This window comes from Lampris incognitus, chromosome 13 (assembly GCF_029633865.1).
Source record: "Lampris incognitus isolate fLamInc1 chromosome 13, fLamInc1.hap2, whole genome shotgun sequence".
NCBI lineage: Eukaryota > Metazoa > Chordata > Actinopteri > Lampriformes > Lampridae > Lampris > Lampris incognitus.
In genome coordinates this window covers 15619263-15639604 of record NC_079223.1, presented here as the reverse complement: position 1 = coordinate 15639604, position 20342 = coordinate 15619263, and the positions used below count along the sequence as shown (strand labels likewise).

Sequence of the window (20342 nt, the reverse complement as noted above, 5' to 3'; positions counted from 1 at the left end):
TGCCGGGGTGCTGGGCGTGAAACTCTCGGACGAGGGAAGCATCCAGGATGTGGCGGCGGGGCACCCAACAGCGCTCCTCAGGGCCATATCCTTCCCAATCCACCAGATACTGCAATCCTCGACCCCTTCTGCGCAAATCCAACAGCCGCCGCACAGTGTTAACAGGATGGTCATCAATAATCCGGGATGGAGGGGGAGCTGCTGCTGGAGGGTATAGGGGACTGGAGCGAACAGGTTTGATATGAGAGACGTGAAAGGTGGGATGGATGCGAAGGGAAGCAGGGAGTTTCAACCGGACTGCAGAGGGATTAATGACACGGTCTATCTCAAATGGTCCTAGAAATCGTGGGGAAAGCTTACAGGACTCCACTCTCAGTGGAATGTCCCGGGATGAGAGCCATACCTTCTGGCCAGGGGTGTATATAGGGGCTGGAATACGGCGACGGTTGGCCTGGGTCTGGGCTCTGGTGGAGGATCTTAGGAGAGTTGCACGGGCTCTTTTCCAGGTGCGAAGGCAACGGCGCAAGTGGTCTTGAACAGAGGAAACTGTAACCTCCTCTTCCTGGGCCGGGAATAATGGAGATTGATAGCCAAGGCAGCGTTCAAAGGGTGACATTTCTGATGGGGCATTGGTGAGGGAATTGTGGGCATACTCCACCCATGGCAACTCTGAACTCCAGTGGAATGGGTTAGCAGAAACCATACACCGTAATGCCGCCTCCAGCTCCTGGTTTGCCTGCTCGGTCTGGCCATTAGTCTGGGGATGAAACCCAGATGAGAGACTGACGGTGGCACCAAGAGCAGAACAGAAAGATTTCCAAACCTGTGAAATGAACTGGGGTCCTCGGTCGGACACTATATATCAGAGGGTATGCCATGTAACTGGAACACCTGATTAACCAGGAGATCTGCAGTCTCCCTGGAAGATGGGAGTTTGGGTAGGGGAATGAAATGAGCAGATTTGGAAAATCTGTCAATGATTGTGAGAATAACTGTATTACCGCTGGAAGGAGGAAGTCCAGTAACGAAGTCCAAGGCTATGTGGGACCAGGGACAGCTAGGCACTGGTAATGGAAGAAGTAACCCAGAGGTTGACCTGGTAGAAGTCTTGTTTTGGGCGCAGACCGAGCAGGCAGCGACAAAATCCCTGGTGTCTCGCTCCATGGTGGGCCACCAGAAGTGTTGACGGAGGAAGGTAAGTGTCCGATTGACAGGAAAGTCTAGTCGAGTGCCCCCACTGGAGAACCTCAGAGCGGACAGAGTTCGGGACAAACAGGAGGTTAGGTGGACCATTACCTGGGTTGGCCTGATGTTGTTGGGCCTGGCGGCCCCGGGACTCAATTTCCCAGGTAACGGCAGCAATGAAGCAGGAAGACGGCAGGATGGCATCTGGTTCTGAGCTGGTCTCCGCGGTGAATTGACGAGAGATGGCATCAGGTTTGATGTTCCTAGAGCCGGGACGATAGGTTAAAATAAAGTTGAACCTGCCAAAAAACAGGGCCCACATGGCTTGACGGGAGTTCAACCTCTTGGCTGTTTGGATATACTCCAGATTTTTGTGATCGGTCCAAACGAAGGGGTGTTTGGCACCCTCCAGCCAGTGGCGCCACTCTTCCAGGGCCAGTTTCACTGCCAGAAGTTCCCGGTTGCCAATGTCGTAGTTTCTCTCTGCTGGTGAGAGTTTACGGGAAAAGAAGGCACAGGGATGCAGTTTAAGATTCGTTGTAGAGCGTTGAGAGAGTACAGCACCTACCCCGGTATCCGATGCATCCACCTCAATGATGAACTGAGCCTCCGGGTCTGATTGAATCAGAACAAGAGCCATAGTGAAGCGCTGTTTGAGTCCTGGAATGCGGTCTCCACCTCAGGGGTCCAACGGAACGGAGTTGAGGTGGAAGTGAGAGCCATGAGGGGTGTTGCCAGGCAACTGTAGTTGCGGTTAAAACACCTATAAAAGTTGGCAAATCCCAAAAATCGCTGCAGCTGCTTCAGGCTGGTAGGGGTTGGCCACTCAGTGACGGCAGTGACCTTTGCCGGGTCCATCTGTAAGTGGCCCTCTGAAATGATGTAGCCTAGGAAAGAGATGGTTGCAGAGTGAAATTCGCACTTTTCTGCTTTGGCATACAGTTTGTTCTCCAACAACCGTTGGAGTACCTGACGAACTTGCAGCTGGTGAGTGTCGAGGTGGGGGGGAGCAGATGAGAATATCATCTAAGTAAACAAAAACGAAGTTTCCGATCATGTCTCTCAGCACATCATTCACCAAAGCCTGGAAGACAGCGGGGGCGTTAGTAAGGCCGAATGGCATGACCAGATATTCAAAACGGCCCAGAGGTGTCTTGAAGGCTGTCTTCCACTCATCCCCCTCTCTGATGCGGACAAGGTGGTAAGCATTCCGGAGGTCAAGCTTGGAAAACACTGTTGCTCCATGGAGAGGGGAGAAAGCAGAGGTGATGAGTGGCAGGGGATATTTATTCTTAATGGTGATATTGTTCATACACCGGAAATCAATGCACGGTCTTTAAGTCCCATCTTTCTTTTTCACAAAAAAGAATCCAGCGCCCACCGGGGAGGATGAAGGCCTTATGATGCCTGCAGCCAGGGAGTCCTGGATGTACGTCTCCATAGCCTGTTGTTCTGGGCGAGAGAGATTGTACAACCGGCTGCTGGGAAGGGGAGCTCCTGGCTGAAGGTCGATGGCACAGTCATAGGGCTGGTGCGGAGGTAACGACAGGGCCTGATGTTTGCTGAACACAGGAGCTAAGTCGTGATAAACTGCAGGTACTGAAGACAGGTCTGGTGGCTCGGAAACAGGTGAAGGAACAGACAAGGCAGGAGCAAGGGCAGAACGAAGACAGTTAGCATGACAGGATAAACTCCAAGATATTACCTTTCCAGCAGCCCAGTCTATGTGAGGGCTATGGAGAGCCAACCGGGGATGACCGAGGACAAGAGGAGAACCAGAGCAGTCAAAGACATGGAAACTAATCATCTCCCGATGATTACCAGAGACACGAAGGCTGACTGGCTCTGTTCTCTCGGTTACACGGGCGAGGAGTTGTCCGTTGAGGGCTCTGGCAGTGAGAGGTCTTTCCAGTGGAATGGTCTCCAGTGCCAATTGGGTCACAACATTACGGTCCAAAAAAAACTCTCATCGGCCCCTGAGTCAACAAAAGCAGGTAGTGGGAGCGTCTGATTCAGCCAAGAGAGGGTGGCATCTAGTGGAATTCTTGGGGGAGAGGAATCAGAGGGATCCGAGGTCTGGCCCAACAATATCTCTCCCACTATTGTTGGGCCCCCCTTTTCCCTGGGCGTAAGGCACAAGTGGAGAGGAAATGGCCGGTCTGACCACAATACAGACAGCTCCGGGTGCTTAACCGGCGTTGCCTTTCCTCAGGGGTGACTTTGGCTCTGCCTAACTGCATAGGCTTGGACTCTGGAAGAGACTGAGAGACAGAGGTAGACAATGGAGAAGAACAAGGTAGGGTGTTAGCAGAGGATATCTTAGCCGTTCTCTCCCTCCGACGCTCCTTAAGGCGGTTGTCCACCCTGATAGCTAGGTCAATAAGCCAATCGAGTCCATCAGGCTCTTCCCGGGATGCCAACTCGTCCTTTATGGTATCACTGAGGGTGTTATGGAAAGTTTCCTGGAGCGCCTCCTCATTCCAGCCACTCTCAGCTGCAAGGCAGCGGAACTCAACTGCTAATTCAGCCACCGAGCGACAGCCCTGACGAAGGGAAAGCATTCTATTGGCGGCTCGTTTACCTCGAACCGGGTGATCAAAAATTTTCCTCATCTCCTCCTGAAAGTCGGAGTATGAGGAACAGATCGGGGACCGTTTTTCCCAAACTGCCGTAGCCCAGCTGCTTGCCGGACCACAGAGGCAGCCAATCAGGTAGGAAAAGGGAAAGCATTCTATTGGCGGCTTGTTTACCTCGAACCGGGTGGTCAAAAATTTTCCTCATCTCCTCCTGAAAGTCAGAGTATGAGGAACAGACCGGGGACCGTTTTTCCCAAACTGCCGTAGCCCAGCTGCTTGCCGGACCACAGAGGCAGCCAATCAGGTAGGAAATCTTAGCTCTGTCAGTGGAGTAGGTACGGGGCTGTTGGTCAAAAACTAATTAACATTACATTAAAAAGTCTCTACAGGTTCCTAAATTGGCATCATATGGCTCCGGAGGTGGCACATATATGGTTCGCATGGTGGAGGAGAGGGGCTGCGGACCAACTGGGCAGGCAGGACTGGTTAGGAGGGGTTCAGGGCGGAGAGTTGTTGCTGCAGGCTAGCCAGGGCCTGGGCCATCTCCGTAACCTGTGAGGACAACGTTTGCAAAACCTGATTATGTTGTCCGAGCAAAATACCCTGGCCGGCGATGGCTTGATAAAGAGGATCTGTGTCTGCTCAGTCCATCTTTGGCCAGATCATACTGTTACAGGACACTCAGGAAGGACTCAGGCGCAGACACAAAACTTGCTTCCAACTGACTTAGGAGTTCATTACAGGGGGCCAGCTAAGGCGAAAACACACAGTGGAGGGAATTGGGCTGGGCTTCCTTGGGCTGGGGAAACAGCACCGGGGGCAGAGACCGTGGGTGGTGGAGAGAGCCGGGCAGAGCAGCAATCTGCAGCAGGTGAAAATCTGGAGAACAGGGACCGGAGGCAGAGCAGGATGACTGCAGTGAAAAGGAGGATTTTAGTCAAACAGCGGGTTCAAAAATATTGACAAAAACAGACTTAGTGAGCAAGGGCTGGATGCAGTACACTGACGGATCAGAGGCTACGATCTGGCAGGGTGGAAGTGGCAGTGCTGGTCTTTTATAGCAGGTTGGTTTGATTAAGGAATGGGTTGCAGCTGGTGAGGCTCTGCTCACCTGTCTCCACTCACACACAAACACAGAGAGACTGATACTCGGGGAGCGGCTCAGGTTAAGCAGCCTTTGAGGTGGAGGCTGTGGAAGGTGGGACAGATGTAACAGTTTGTCTGTGTCTGTCTTGCACTGTTTGGTGAAGCCACAGCCCTCATTTCATTTTTAACATGTGCCTGCACATTGTTTTTAATGACAATAAATTGAATTGAATTGAATACATTTGAAACACAATATATGTTTTGTTATGGGTTTTTTTTTCAGTAACCAAAATGAATAGGCTGATAGCTTTGATGCTGCAAGCACTTTATAATGACGGTGGCAAGGAAACAGATATCTTCTCATGATGGCTACTGCTCTTGCAATTTCTTTTCATCAATAATTCATCTGTGGCCCGAAAAAAAACCCAATATCAGCAATTAAAAATGCCCCCTTGTCCTTCGATTGGTACATCAACACAGCAATGCAAAAGTCCAACAGACTTGAATGAGCAGCACTGTAAATATTGGTTTCCAGGTTTTAGTACAGATTCCTGAGATAGACACAAATACACACAAAATACGGCTTACCAAAATTACTTGAGGTTTTATAGCTTTGCAACTAGCACCATCTAGTGACCGACAACTAGACCTGTCGCTGATGTGCATAGAAAAACAAAGGCAGTATATTATTATAGTGGGATGTGCATATTTTTATTCCAACCAAAAACAACACCAGTTGACTTGATCAATAAATCCCCTCTCTATGGTTTAAGGTGTTTTAGCTTTAAAAAAAAAAGCAGCTAGTGTAGCATTCAACCGGGATGAAAACTCACACACACCTCTGTTGTTGGCAAATGATTGCCGATGATTCACATATCACTACAGAGCCCCCACTGCAGTGGATTTTATTAACATACTAAGCCCATCCCATTAAATACTCCACTTCCAATGTGTAAATTCTCCTAATTCAGTCCTAAAATTTTCCAATTTGAAGGACAAAAGATTATCAGCAGGGGATCAAGCTTAGTAAACATGTGTCAAGAGAAATAATTTTTACATCTACTCGTTTAGTAGACGTTTTCATCCAAAGCAACCTACAATTAGCACATAAATTTGTGTGTCACCAACAGGCATCATAGAGTGCTACATGGTCATAATATAGTCAAGAGTGTACAATATGTCAGTTGCATTTAACATACTAAGTGCACCTTAGATCATCAATAGGGATTGATAGGAGAATCAAGTTATAAAGGAGATGGACATTGCCATATCAATATCACAGGCATATCACAGCGAGTGCATTCAGTATCAAGTGCATGTAGCAGAAGGGCACAATTGTAATAGCAGATACCATCAATAGCAGTGAGACCCATATTGGCGGGGCAATTCCACAAATCTGTTAAAGAGTTATATGATTAGAGACCATTTATGGATTAAGCTAAGTGTGGACAGTTTTTAAGAAGTAGCGCTAATGGGGGCCAGAAATTCCACCATTTTTGGACACGGTGAGAGAAAAGTGCGCTGGGAGTTTGTCGTTTTTGGAGTGGGCATGGACAGTCGTGTAAGAGTTAGAACTAAGAGGGCGGTCAGGAGAATACATGTTGATGTGGGCTTTCAAATAACTCGGAAGACCAACAACAAGATTTTGAACTTTATATAGCAACAGAGAGCCACTGTAAAGACACAAAGACAGGCAAGACATGCACATCAAGGCATGTTGAAAACCAAGTGTGCAAATTCATTCTGGATCCCCTGCAGCAGTTGCAACCCGCTGTTGCATGCTAATTCTCTGTACTGGTTGCTAAACTGTCTTGTTAGATAAATGCATCCTATGTTTTTAAGTGGAGTGATAAAGCTTACCGTAGCTCTCCTCTTCTACATCCTGCCAAAATACCTCGCATTGGCCAGGGATCACAATTAAATCCTCCTGTATGTTAGCTGAACATAACATAAAACCTTTCAAATGCATTATCTATAAGATCAAAGAAGGCTGAATCAGTTCATCTGGATACGTTTATTGACAGATACGTTTCATCACTCAACTAAGTGACCTCTTCAGTCTAAACTGACTGCAGGTATCCCGACCCTTACAAACAATACAGTACAATACAGTTTCATATGCAAATACGGGTGTTGTCCTTTAACTAATGCTGAGAAAGGAAAAACGAATTCAGGACACTTGGACAAGGAATAGTAAAGTAATGATAAGACTGAATGGGACACCAGAACAGGCCAAAGTTATACCCGCCAGAGACATAAAAGATCTTGAGCAATATAAATGAATAACAATGATGAATATTATGGTAGAGGATTTTGGTTGGCCCTGCGATGGCCTGGCGGCCTGTCCACGGCGTCTCTCCGCCTTCTGCCCAATGACTGCTAAGATAGGCTCCAGCATCCCCGCAACCCTGAGAGCAGGATAAGCGGTTCGGATAATGGATGGATTATGGTAGATAGGTGGAATAGTGGGGAAATATCATACATTTATTTTCATTGTGTTGTAAGGGGCAATGTTGTTTGTGAGTGACAAATCTGGTATAAGAAAATGGGTGAATACCCAGATTTTAAGTCTTTTGACTTTAGTGATCACAAACTACGTATACGAGTTAGAACATGACATTGATCCCGAGACCCACTTCTACCAGAACATTTAACATTAATTGTGAATATTACTCTGAAAACAAGTTCACTTCCAATTTGGAAATGGAGGGGTTTTCAGTGATTCATTTCAACAGTAGGAGTCTTTATAGTAACTTTTCCAAAATTCAAGATTACCTTCAACAGTTTCAGCAAAGGTTTAGTGTAATAGCAATTTCAGAGACTTGGTGGAATGATAATAAAGAACCGCAGGATGGATTAGAGGGCTATGAAATGTTTTAGCAAAACAAAGTCAATAAAACAGGGGGGGGTGCCTTATTTGTGATGTCTGCTCTTAGATGTAGGGTTATTGGTAATAGGACAACTGCTATTGACAATATGATGGAATGTGTAACCGTTGAAATTAAGAAATTAAGGTGGAAAGATTCAAAAACATATTAATTAGTTGCATCTATAGAACACCAGGATCATGAATTGATCAATTTAATACAAAGATTTCTGAATTATATGAAAAATATAATGATAAAGTGACTTTTGTTTGTGGTGTCTTTAACACTGATTTGCTGAGATTAATGATCATACAGAATTTGTTAATATTATGTTTAGCTTGAGTTTCTATCCATTAACAGTAAAACCGAGCAGAATAACAAAGGAAAGTGCAACTTTGACAATATTTTTACCAATGTAAATTGATGGAAAGATAAAAAGCAGTCTATTAGTGACTGATGTAAGTGATAATTTGCCTGTCTTTACAGTGTTAGAAATTAACAAATTAAAATTAGGAGTAAATAGGCAGACTAGCAATTTGACTAGAATAAAAATCACCGGATGCAATTACAACTCTTAAGGCAGAACTTTTGAGTCATACTTAGCAGGAAGTTTATGTAGAGGATACTAATGAATCACATGATGTATTTTTGGACACATTTTTAACAATTTATGACCAGCATTGTCCATTGAAAGAATATAGACAAAATTCTACAAAGAAGGGAAAACCATGGTTCACAGAGGGGTTGGAAAAAGCTTACAAAAAGAAAAATAGGCTCTATAGGGAATTTATTAAACATCGAACAAAGGAGAAGGAGGACAAGTACAAAAAAAATATAAAAACATTAACATTATGAGATCACAACAAAAGACTATTATAATCAGCTGTTGCAAAAGCATAAATATTATATTATATAAATATTATATTCTAACAAGTATTTTTCCTGATAAAATGAAAATGACTAAGGTGGTTCCAATCTATAAAACTGGTGACAGACATATTGTATCAAATTATAGACCTGTGTCTTTGCTACCTCAATTTTCTAAAATACTTAGAAAATTATTTGTAAATAGACTGGATGACTTTATTAACAAATATGAGTTACTGAGGGACCATCAATATGGGTTTAGGAGCAATTGATCGACATCTTTAGCAGTGAAGGATTCTGTAGAAAATATAGCAAGCAACAGCAGTAAATAAGAAATAAAACACTGTCGGTATTTTTATTGATTTACGTGAAGCATTTGACACAATCGATCACTCCTTACTCTTGCAGAAACTGGAACGCTATGGTATAAGAGGTGTCAGACAACACTGGTTAAGAAGTTATTTAAATAACAGGTTTCAGTATGTGAAAACTGAAAACACTGACTCACATCTAAGAAGAGTAACTTGCGGTGTTCCACAAGGTTCAGTATTGGGATCTAAGTTTATACTTCATATAAATGATATTTCTATGGTATCTAATGTGTTGAAATTTTTTATGTTTGTTGATGATACAAATTTATTTTGTTCTGGGGGGGACATGAAAGAATTGTTGAAAACAGTAGAAAGGGAATTGAGAATGTTAAAAAAAATGGAGTGATATTAATAAGTTATCACTAAATGAAAATGAAACAAAATGTATGGTGTTCGGTGGTTTTAGGGTTAATTGTGAAATAAAACTGAAGTTAAATGGAGCTGAAATGGAAAGAGTATTTGAAACAAAATTCTTGGGATTGATTACAGATCATAAACTCTGTTGGAAGCTACATATAGAAGGGAATTATCCAAATCTATTGTTATTCTTTACAAAACAAGGGATCTGCTGAATAGGAAATGTTTCCATATATTGTATTGTTCATTGATAATGCCATATCTGTCATACTGTGTTGGGGTTTAGGGAAATGTTTATAAAACAAATATAGACTCTGTAATTAAACATCAGAAAAGAACTATTAGAATAATAAATAACGCTTGTTACCATGAATCTACTAATCCATTATTTATGCAGTCCTGTACCTTAAAATTCTTAATGAATTAGAATGATATTTTGCATTTAAAAACATTGGAAATACGTTTTTGAGCTAGAAGTAAAAGCCTTCCTGTTTGTATCCAACAATTTTTTAGGGTTGTATATTTTTGAAACATGTAGTAAAGTGAGAACCAATGTAAAATACAGATGTGTTTCAGCTTTGGGAGTCAAGCTATGGAACGGTCTTAATGATGAGTTGAAATTGTGTAGCTCATCGTTGAGTTTCAGGAAATCTTTAAAATGTATAATAATTAAGATTACACCTTAAAATAAATTCTTGTTTTCTTCCTTTTGTAACTTTGATATTCTAGGTTAACTAAAGGACTGTATAGGATAGGCAACAATAAGCCTTGGGCTTCACCCTATTCCTTTTTCAGTCATTGATTGATTTGAGTTTTGTTGTGTGAAATGGACTGATGTAAATGTACAATGATGTTTGACTGAAATAAATCATTCATTCATTCAACCAGTTTCGATGGCCATGTGTACTATTCACAGAGGATTGGGGAATAGTTGCAATCAAAGCATTGTAAGATGGCGACAGATGTACTCTTAGGCCCCCCGCCTCGGTTCAGGGATGGTCGTTCCCTCTTAAAATAGACGGCCTCTTCGACTCCCCGTTCAAACCATCGTTCCTCCCTATCAAGGATGTGCACATCCTCGTCCCTGAAAGAGTGGCCACTGGCCTGTAGATGGGTATAAGCTGCGGAATCCTGGCCTGACATGTTAGCTGTCCTGTGTTGTGCCATTCTTGGGGCCCAAAGAGTACATCTGTCGCTATCTTACCACAATGCTGTGATTGCAATTATTTCCCAATCCTGAATAGTACACATGGTCATCGAAACTCTAGGTAATAGGCACACCCATATTTAATCATGCAACTGGTCGTTGGTTTCGGTCGTTATACATCTGTCGCCATTTTACAGTGCTGTGATTGCAACAATCCCTAATCCTCTTTGAATAGTACACATGGTCTTTGAAATGCCAGTTAAAGGTGACAACCATATTTGCATATGAAACTGGTTGTTGGTTTCAGTCATTAGGCACTGTATTGTACTGTATTGTTTATAATGGGTCAAGATACCTGCAGTCAGTTTAGACTAAAGATGTCACTTGGTTGAGCGATTAAACATAGCTTTCAATAAATGTTGTATCCAGGTGAACTGATTCAACCTTTGATTTTCTTACCTGGATTATTGAGCACGCAGTGAATAAGAATTTTCTCAAAAAGCCAACAAAATCAATCCCCTATGTTGATTATGTCAAAATGGGGGATTGAAAGGAGCTAGAAAAACTAGTAGGAAGTTGACAGCAGAGGATAAATCCCTCAGATGAACAGGATAACCAGGTTATACTACAGGGAAGACAAAGCTTAAATACAATCACATAAAGTAGACTAACCATATTTCCCCGAATACTAGTTGGACGTCTCGGACAGCATCTGCATCCATGTGGTTGATCATCTCTTTGCGGTAGCGCACCATGAAAGGAACTGTGTTCTCCTCACGCAGCAGCTTTACGATGTTCGAGCAAACCAAGCTCTCCACACATGTCAGGGTGGACAGGAGCTGAAGGACACACAAATGTGCACATCAAGCGGCACACATGTACACAAATAGATAAGTATTCCTTTCAGACATGTCCATTATTATCATAGTTATCAATTGCTGACTACAAAATACAATAAACAAACATAATTAAACACTCCCAAACACATTTCAAAGGCTGTTATAACAGATGAGCAAGAATAGGTTTATATGGGTTATTCTCATATTACGTCACATATCACATGATGGCAACACATCCACCATGTTGGAGGACAACGGCTCCAATCCATAGTATACTGTTGCTCTCACTGCACGATGCTTAACATTTTCTAAACAGTCAGAGTAGACAGAATTTGTTTCAAGGTTTGATTCATACAGAATAGCTATCATGGTTCGATATTTTACAACGGTTAATTTCTGCGCTTTTTTTGGTTGTTCCAATCGAGCTGACAAGAGAGCAGAACAAGTCCTACTTTCACTTTCCAAAGATAATCAGCGATCAAGGGGAAGAAACTCGAAGTTTGCCAGAGGAAAGAAGAAGAAAATGGATATAAAGGATAAGTCAGGAAGATCTTACAGATGAAAAATTTGTAACATGCATAAGTTAAGATACCTGCTTTTACAAAAGGGAAAAAGCAGCTTGGCCCTTTAGAAATTGAGGCAATAAGAAAAACTGCATCTGTCCGCATCCATGTGGAGCGTGTCTTTGGTGTAGTACGGAGAAAATTTACAATTTTACAAGGAATTTTACCAACAGACTTCCTCAGTAATAAGGATAGTGCTGGTATGACAACAGTGGATAAAACTGCCTTGGTTTCTTGTGCATTGACAAATGTGTGTGACTCAGTAGTTCCTTCAGACTGATACAACTTTCAAGTTATATATTATTCATTGTATAAAACTGTTATAATATACTTTTTAAGAAACAAAAGCATTTAAAAATAAGGACATTTCAATTTTATTAGACATTTTTCAATTGTGTGTCAATCATCATCAGCAGTTATAATATATAAGCTAAATCTTAAAATTACATGGTTTCAATACAATTAGTAGAAGAGGGAGAGAAACTGCTTTTGTTTTGTAAATTTGTTAACATATCGGTTTAACATATAGATAAGTGCGAGTTTTTCCATATATCTCTCCTTGGTTTTTCCATCTTAAGCTCGTACATAATTCTTGATCGAAGCTAATGCGGAACTGCATGAGATTGACCTAACAGCCGAAAATCCTCAAATCGAATCTGATCCTTTGTGCCGTTAAGCCAGAACTTTGTAAAAATTATTTTGCCAAATGTTTTTCGACGAGTGGATCACAACTCTGTTCTTGTAAACAGATTGACAATGAGAACTTCAGTGTGAACAGTGGTTGCTAAGGTCTAGCTGTCATCCAACATGGTGGAGCTGTTCATTGTCAATGAAAAAGTCACGTGATTGAGAATAACCCATAATAGTTAATTGTCAAGTACACAACAGACATCATCAAGTTGTGACTAGTAAATAATTGTCAATTTTTTGTTTAAAAAGATGAATTATATTTTAGTTTAACTCTAGTTTCTTGATAATTTACTCAAGATTTTCATTTTTGTCCATTTGTTAAAATACAGTCTAACCATCCAAGTCTACACCTGCAGAATAGACAGAGATATTTATAGACTTCTTAAATGTTGCAGATTCACAGGACTGACTGTATTAATGTCAATCAGAAATATCTTTTACTGAGTACCACTAGAAGTTACAATCCCGAAGATTTACATACAATTATTCTTTTGATACTTTGAGTTGCAGTCCAATTTGGTCTAACACAAGATGAAAACAATAAGGCATAAAAAGATTAATTGAACGATTAAAAACCAGAGCGTTAAGTAAGAAATTTAAAGAGATGAAATTAACTTAAAAGGTTAAATACACCAAAGATCAACAGAGCTTATGAGGATTGCTGATCGGATCGTATATCGACGATTGAAGGGATGATTGACGACTGGCTTTTCCTACACCGATATAAAGGCGATTTTAAGTAACTTACTGTCAGCAAGATGTTATAAAAGTAATCTCAAGAATCTGCACTCTACTGTGCATTTACAGATGTTTCTGGTGGAGCGGCATGTCCGCCCGCTGAGCCCCGTTAATCAGCACAAGTGACGAGCGAATTTTAAATCCTTAAATTACAAACCAGTTTGCCATCTGTTTTCCATGGATCTGACACCCTACATCTCTGTTCTGCATCTATCTGCTTTCCAAACATTTGCTCTGCGCTCCATAAGAGTAGTTAACTTTATGGATAGGATTTGGATTGTGATATTAAAGATAAGTTAATAATGTTAAATGGAACATGATGTGGTGATATTGTCGCACAAAGCAAAGACACATTGACTTTTAAAAGGGAGCTGTTTTTTTTGTTTTCCCCCCTTTTTCTCCCAAATTGTACCCATCCAATTACCCCACTCTTCCAAGCCATCCCAATCGCTGCTCCACCCCCTCCGCCGATCCAGGGTGGGCTGCAGACTACCACATGCCTCCTCTGATACATGTGGAGTCGCCAGCAACTTCTTTTTTACTTGACAGTGAGGAGTAGCGCATGGAAGGATCACGCCATTGCCCCCAGTTCCCCCTCCCCCAGTGCACTGCAAGAATTTGCAGTGCACACTGCAAATTCTTCTGTGCTTGCCAAGATTTAAAATCTTAGATCAGGAAATATGAGATTAATTATCTTGTTTTAAAAGTTATTTGCTAGTTTCTATCTTTGAATTCATGGTATATTCTTAAATTGATCATGAATAAGTTTTTCATGCCTCAATTAGTCAGGAAATCTTACAATTGAGTAATTTATTGTTAAAACAAGCTACATTTGCTAGAGTACCAATTTGTACCATTCTCTTCCACAAAAAAACTATTTGTTTCAAGATTCAGTGACACAAACTCAAGTTCAATTGCTTGATTTAAGAATGACACAAGGCTTTTTTTAAACACATATATATATATATATATATATATATATATATATATATATATATATACGTTTTTATTCAATGGCCCAACATGCTTCACCTATCACAAAATAAAAGTACACATTGATTTTCACTGCTCAAACTTGGAAAGAGCTGTCAATAAATGTTGACAGAAATTTCACTTGTCCTGGTTATGATTTCAGTAAAATCAAGTTTCTGTTTTAAGATGTATGCTCTGGGATTAAGGACTAGTTTTAAGTTTGGGCCTACAAATTTCAAAATGAGCCAACTTGTTTCAAGTAACAGAATAATCATACTCCACTAGTATTAAGTAGTTTCCACTTAAATTAATGATTTGATTTCTTGTTCCTTTTTCAGTGTGCTAAAATTAAGAATGCAAAAAATTGAGTTAAGAATTTGCTTCATTTTCCTCTTTTTCAACTCCAAGAATTTGGTAGTAATCTTTACAGCTCTTGATTTTTTTGACAGCATCCAGCTGCTCTGACATGTATGGTTTAGCGTTGGCTGTGTCTGGGCCACCCTCCCCTGACGTGGTGGTTTAGCGGTCTAAGCATCGGCTTTGTGTCGATGCAGTTGCCCACTGGGGACCGGGGTTCGCGCCTCGGTCTCATCAGATCCGACTATGGCCGGATTCGATGAAGCAGCAATAATTGGCAGTTGGCAAACGCATACAGTACGAGGGTGGGTGTTTGAACTAGAATAGGGAGCGATTGACCACTAAATTGAGAGAAAAAGGGAAAAATCATAAATAATTTTTTAAAAAAAAGAGAATTATTTGCTAATATTCAGTGTATTTCACTTATTACGGTGCTGTAGCAAGCCTGATCCAAAGTAATTTGATCTAAAAACCAACATTTTCTTCTTATTTCAAGCCTTTGAACACTCATCGGAGCCCACTTATTTCTACACTGGAGCCAACTTATTTTAAGATTTCTTGTCAAGTAAAATTACCTTGCTGCACAGACAGATTATTTCATTAGTATTAAGTACTTTTTCCCTCAAATTCAGTGTTTATTTCTTGTATTTAAGCTCATGTTTTTTGCAGTGCAGCAACCAGGACATATATCCACATCCAGCTTCCCACCCGCAGACACGGCCAATTGTGTCTGTAGGAATGCTCGACCAAGCCGGAGGTAACCCGGGGATTTGAACTGGTGATCCCCGTGTTGGTAGGCAACGGAATAGACCACTACGCTACCCGGACACCGAGCCATTGTTTTAATAGAGGAGACATTGTTATTAAGTAGTTTTTTTAAATCTATAAATACTTTAAATAAAATATTGAGCCTTTTATAAATGTTTTTTTCACATAACTTTAACTGTATTGCTTGCAGAAACATGCATCCTTATAAGGCCTGGAAATACATGCTCCAAAAACGCACGGTCCAAAATTCACAAATATGTAGCCCGCACTTCACCAAAATAAAAACAACAATAAACAACCAAATCTTCCTTTACAGTGTTTTTCTCCTGTTCTTCGCTCATTTTCAGGTTGTGGTTGTTGTCTAAATGTGTTGTCTAAATAATAGCAGTAAATCATTCTGCCAAAAAAGGGCTAAGCAACATAATGTCAGGCCAGGATGGAATGAATATGTAGTTGAACTGCATGTAGAGGCCAAAGAAGCTTTTAAAAACTGGGTCTTATCAGGAAAACCTAGGCATGGCCCAGAGTGTGAACACAAGAAACATGTTAACACCAGACTTAAATATGCTGTACATTTTATTAAAAGAAATGAGCAGGCCATGAGGGCAAACGCCATGGCCAAAAAGCTTCAGCATAATAATGTCTATGACTTCTGGAAAGACATTAAGGTTATTCATAATAGTAAGATGTTCTTGCCATCCAACATTGGTGGGATTACTGGGCCTGAAAATATTGCTGAATTGTGGAGAAAACACTATAGAGATATTTTTTAATTGTGTAAAGAGTGATGAATTTAATGTTGAGGATGTCTCTAACAATGATGATGTGGTTATTAGACCTGATGAAGTGTGCTACGCCACCGAGAACTTGTCAGTGAACAAAGCGTGTGGCCTTGACCAAATAACAGCAGAACACCTGAAGCATACTAGCCATAGAATCTCAGTGTTAATTGCCATGTGTTTTTCTGGATTGTTAATGCATGGCATATACTACCTGACTCTATGTTGTTTGTCTTACTAGTGCCAGTAATCAAAGACAAAACCGGTAAAATATCCAGCATAGAAAATTATAGGCCAATTGCTCTGGCTAGCATACTATCCAAAGTATTAGAACGAATTCTCTTGGACTGGCTTCAAGAATACATATCAACTACTGACAATTTGGTTTTAAAAATAAATATGGCACAGATTTGTGCATATGCACTGAAGGAAGTTGTTAGTAAGTATAGAAGACATAACACTACAGTATTTATGTTTTCTGGATGCAACAAAAGCTTTTGACCGAGTTAATCATGGTAAATTGTTTGTTAAACTGCAAGAGCAACGGGTCCGCTCTCATTTGATAAGGATCTTGCACTTTTGGTATTCATATCAATTCACGCAAGTTAGATGGGGTAAGAATATATCTGCATCCTTCCCAGTGACCAATGGGGTCTGACAAGGTGGAATACTGTCACCTGTTCGCTTCAACTTGTATATGGATGATCTTTCCAAAAAGTTAAAAGAGTGTAAGACTGGCTGTATGGTGGTGGATAGTCTTATTAACCATCTGACGTACACCGATGACTTAGTTGCCCCGTCTCCTTATAATGCTGGCTTACAGCAACTGCTCAGAGTCTGCTCAAGTTATGGTGTGCAGCATAATATTGAATTTAACTCTAAAAAGAGTGTTGTCATGCTTGCTAAAACCAAGGAGGATCAGAGGCAAAATTTTCCTTCATTCTTCGTGGCAGACCAAGCACTAAATGTGGTAAACAAAGTAAGACATTTGGGTCACATCATCAGGAATGATTTATGTGATGACGATGTGCAGCGCCAGTGTTGCAAACCGTATGCACAAGCCAATATGCTGGCACACTAATTTCATGTGTACAGATGACACTAAAACTACTCTGTACGCCACTCTATACTGCCCACTTGTGGTGAAATTATAGCACAGCAAAAATGAAAAGCTGCAGGTAGCATATAATGATGCTTTCAGAATCTTGCTCAAGCTTCCAAGATGGACAAATGCAAGTCATATGTTTGTGATTAGTAATGTTCCCACCTTTCATGCTGTGTTGAGGAATTTTATGTACAAATTTATGTGACCGTTAATTGATTCCAAGAATGTAATGATAATGTTCTTAACTGGGCCTACACAAAGTGACACAAGGTACTCCTCGTGTTTCTGGAAACATTGGAACAAATGTCTGTATAGGTTTTAATCATTGTGGACTTGTGAACTGCTGTTTTGGCTTTTTTTGTTGTTGTTGTGGTACTGTGTTGTATTTTTGTTGTTTATTTAATATGGACTCATGTATCTGAATAAAGTAAGATTTGATTGATTGATTGATTGATTGATTGATTGATTGATTGATTGATTGATTGATTGATTGATTGATTGATTGATTGAAGCAGGGCTTGCTTTTGTTGTTTGATGAACTGATCATGAATGATTGTGATTGATGGTTTTCTGTGGATGCAGAGCCTGCATCCTACTCACTTGCAACAAACTCCGTGTATCCAAGAGCCCTTAAATCAGAGTTAATTATGTTACATCAGAAAGACTTCTCTTGTAGATTAGTCATGGAAAATGAGAACCATGCAAGTTTTCCTTTTGTATCAAGCAGCAAAAAGTTGTAGCATGAGGTGTTTGAGTTAACTTGCCTTACTTCACATCACACGTCCTGTGATGTGATTATTGCGCATGCACACATTGTGATGACGATGCTGAAATGATATATCATGCAGCCCTATCATAAACATGTTTATAGTTGCTGACTTTAATGGCTACTCTCAGGGAGAACTTTCCAAGGAAATATAATAAGATACACATAACATTTTACATTATCAGCCTAGTAGCCAAATGGGGAAGAAGAGAGTAGCTATGGCAGTGTTACATTTTATGTAAATAAGGTCACACACACAAATTATAAGAAGGACATACCCACACATACACAAACTCCACTTTACCTCAATGGGGTCCCAGTTCATGTTAAGTTCATTCCTCATTGTGTTTGCCTTTGTCGATGACAGTGCAGTTGGTAGCCCATGGAGGGCATCACTAATCGTATGTTTCTTGCCATAGGTCTGGTCAAACGTGAAGTCCTCCTCTGGCTCCTCTTTTTTCATTGTCAACCCTGACCCTGATGCCACCTCATCTGCCCATCTGCCCACCGGAGGTGCCTCAGGCAGAATAAATGACAACCTCTAACAGACAAAAGGAGTTATGTAAGACAGATATTAAAAGACATACAAAAAGAAAAAAAAAGATAAAAATAAAAGACTGATGGAACAAGATCAACTCAAACAAACATGACAGTGATAAGATCTGTGAAGCTATTAGACAACAGGGAGGGCTGTGGTACAGGGCTGATATTTCATCAGGAAAACAAAAAACAAAAAAAAACGTGTTTTTCCAAGCTCCAAAAGTGAATTCAAGACTAAATCTCCCCTTACATTTTCTAGATATATTTATCTGGGGCATTTACTTCAGATACTATAAAAAAAATCATAGCCAGGTCTACACCAACAGGTCAGAGGTCTGAGTGATACCCTTAATTATCTTAATTATGTCATCTGAAGCATTTTATTATGCATGTTTCAGCACCCTTGCTAATCACAAAGGAACGAGTGCATTGCTTAAATGACCAGGAGCTGGCGTAACTTCTAGACACTTGGTGGCTCAAGTGCAACTCCTGAGTCCGGCATTTCATGGACTAGCCTACATTTACAAACTTAGAAAAATACACCTATTGTAAACACTCAGATTTAGACAATACTGTAATTAAACTCTTACATGAATCCATACAAAAACGCCTTCCCTGATCGTTTCTAGTTTCCAGTGAGACATGTGGTCACTGTAGGATCTCAATAAGACATGATGAAAAAAAAAATTACTGACCCAGTACTCATGACCATCCACTCCATCACCAACTACCATGTGCAACCTCATCATTTTTATGAAAATCAAAGAAGGTTGAATCAGTTCAACCTTCTTTGAAGTAACATCAGTGTCCTCCACATACAGTGCATCCGTTAAGTATTCACACCACTTCATTTTTCCCACATTTTGTTATGTTACAGTCTTATTCCAAAATGGATTAAATTCATTTTTTTCTCATCAATCTACATACAATACTCCATAATGACAAAACGAATAAGGTTTTGTAGAAATTTTTGCAAATTTATTAAAAATAAAAAACTGAAATATTGCGTGTACATAAGTGTTCACACCCTTTACTCAGTACTTGGTTGAGGCACCCTTGGCAGCGATTACAGCCTCAAGTCTTCTTGGGTATGAAGCTACAAGCTTGGCACACCTATATTTGGGGTATTTCTCCCATTCTTCTCTGCAGATCCTCCCGAGCTCTGTAAGGTTAGATGGGGAGCGTCGCTGCACAGCTATTTTCAGGTCTTTCCAGAGATGTTCAATGGGGTTCAAGTCTGGGCTCTGGCTGGGCCACTCAAGGACATTCACAGACTTGTCCCAAAGCCACTCCTTCGTTGTCTTGGCTGTGTGCTTAGGGTCATTGTCATGTTGAAAGGTAAACCTTTGCCCCAGTCTGAGGTCCTGAGCGCTGTGGAGCAGGTTTTCATCAAGGATCTCTCTGTACTTTGCTCCATTCATCTTTCCCTCGATCCTGACTAGTCTTCCAGTTCCTGCCGCTGAAAAACATCCCCACAGCATGATGCTGCCACCACCATGCTTCACTGCAGGGACGGTATTAGCAAGGTTATGAGAGGTGCCTGGTTTCCTCCAGACATGACATTTGGCATTCAGGCCAAAGATTTCAATCTTGGTTTCATCAGACCAGAGAATCTTGTTTCTCATGGTCTGAGAGTCCTTTAGGTCCTTTCTGGCAAACTCCAAGCGGGATGTCATGTGCCTTTTACTGAGCAGAGGCTTCTGTCTGGCCACTCTACCATAAAGGCCTGATTGGTGGAGTGCTGCAGAGATGGTTGTCCTTCTGGAAGG

The 20342-nt window shown here is 41.1% G+C and overlaps 1 protein-coding gene across 1 annotated transcript in view; it reads right to left on the bottom strand.

Moving 5' to 3' along the window:
- The window catches only part of srbd1 (S1 RNA binding domain 1), a 162004-nt gene that overhangs the window by 139400 nt on the left and 2262 nt on the right, over positions 1–20342 (bottom strand). Inside the window, exons 4-5 of the mRNA XM_056292050.1 lie at positions 18338–18574; positions 11129–11295 (exon numbers count right to left, since the gene is read on the bottom strand). Coding sequence (XP_056148025.1) covers positions 11129–11295; positions 18338–18574 — 404 coding nt within the window. The remainder of the gene's footprint in view (positions 1–11128; positions 11296–18337; positions 18575–20342) is intronic.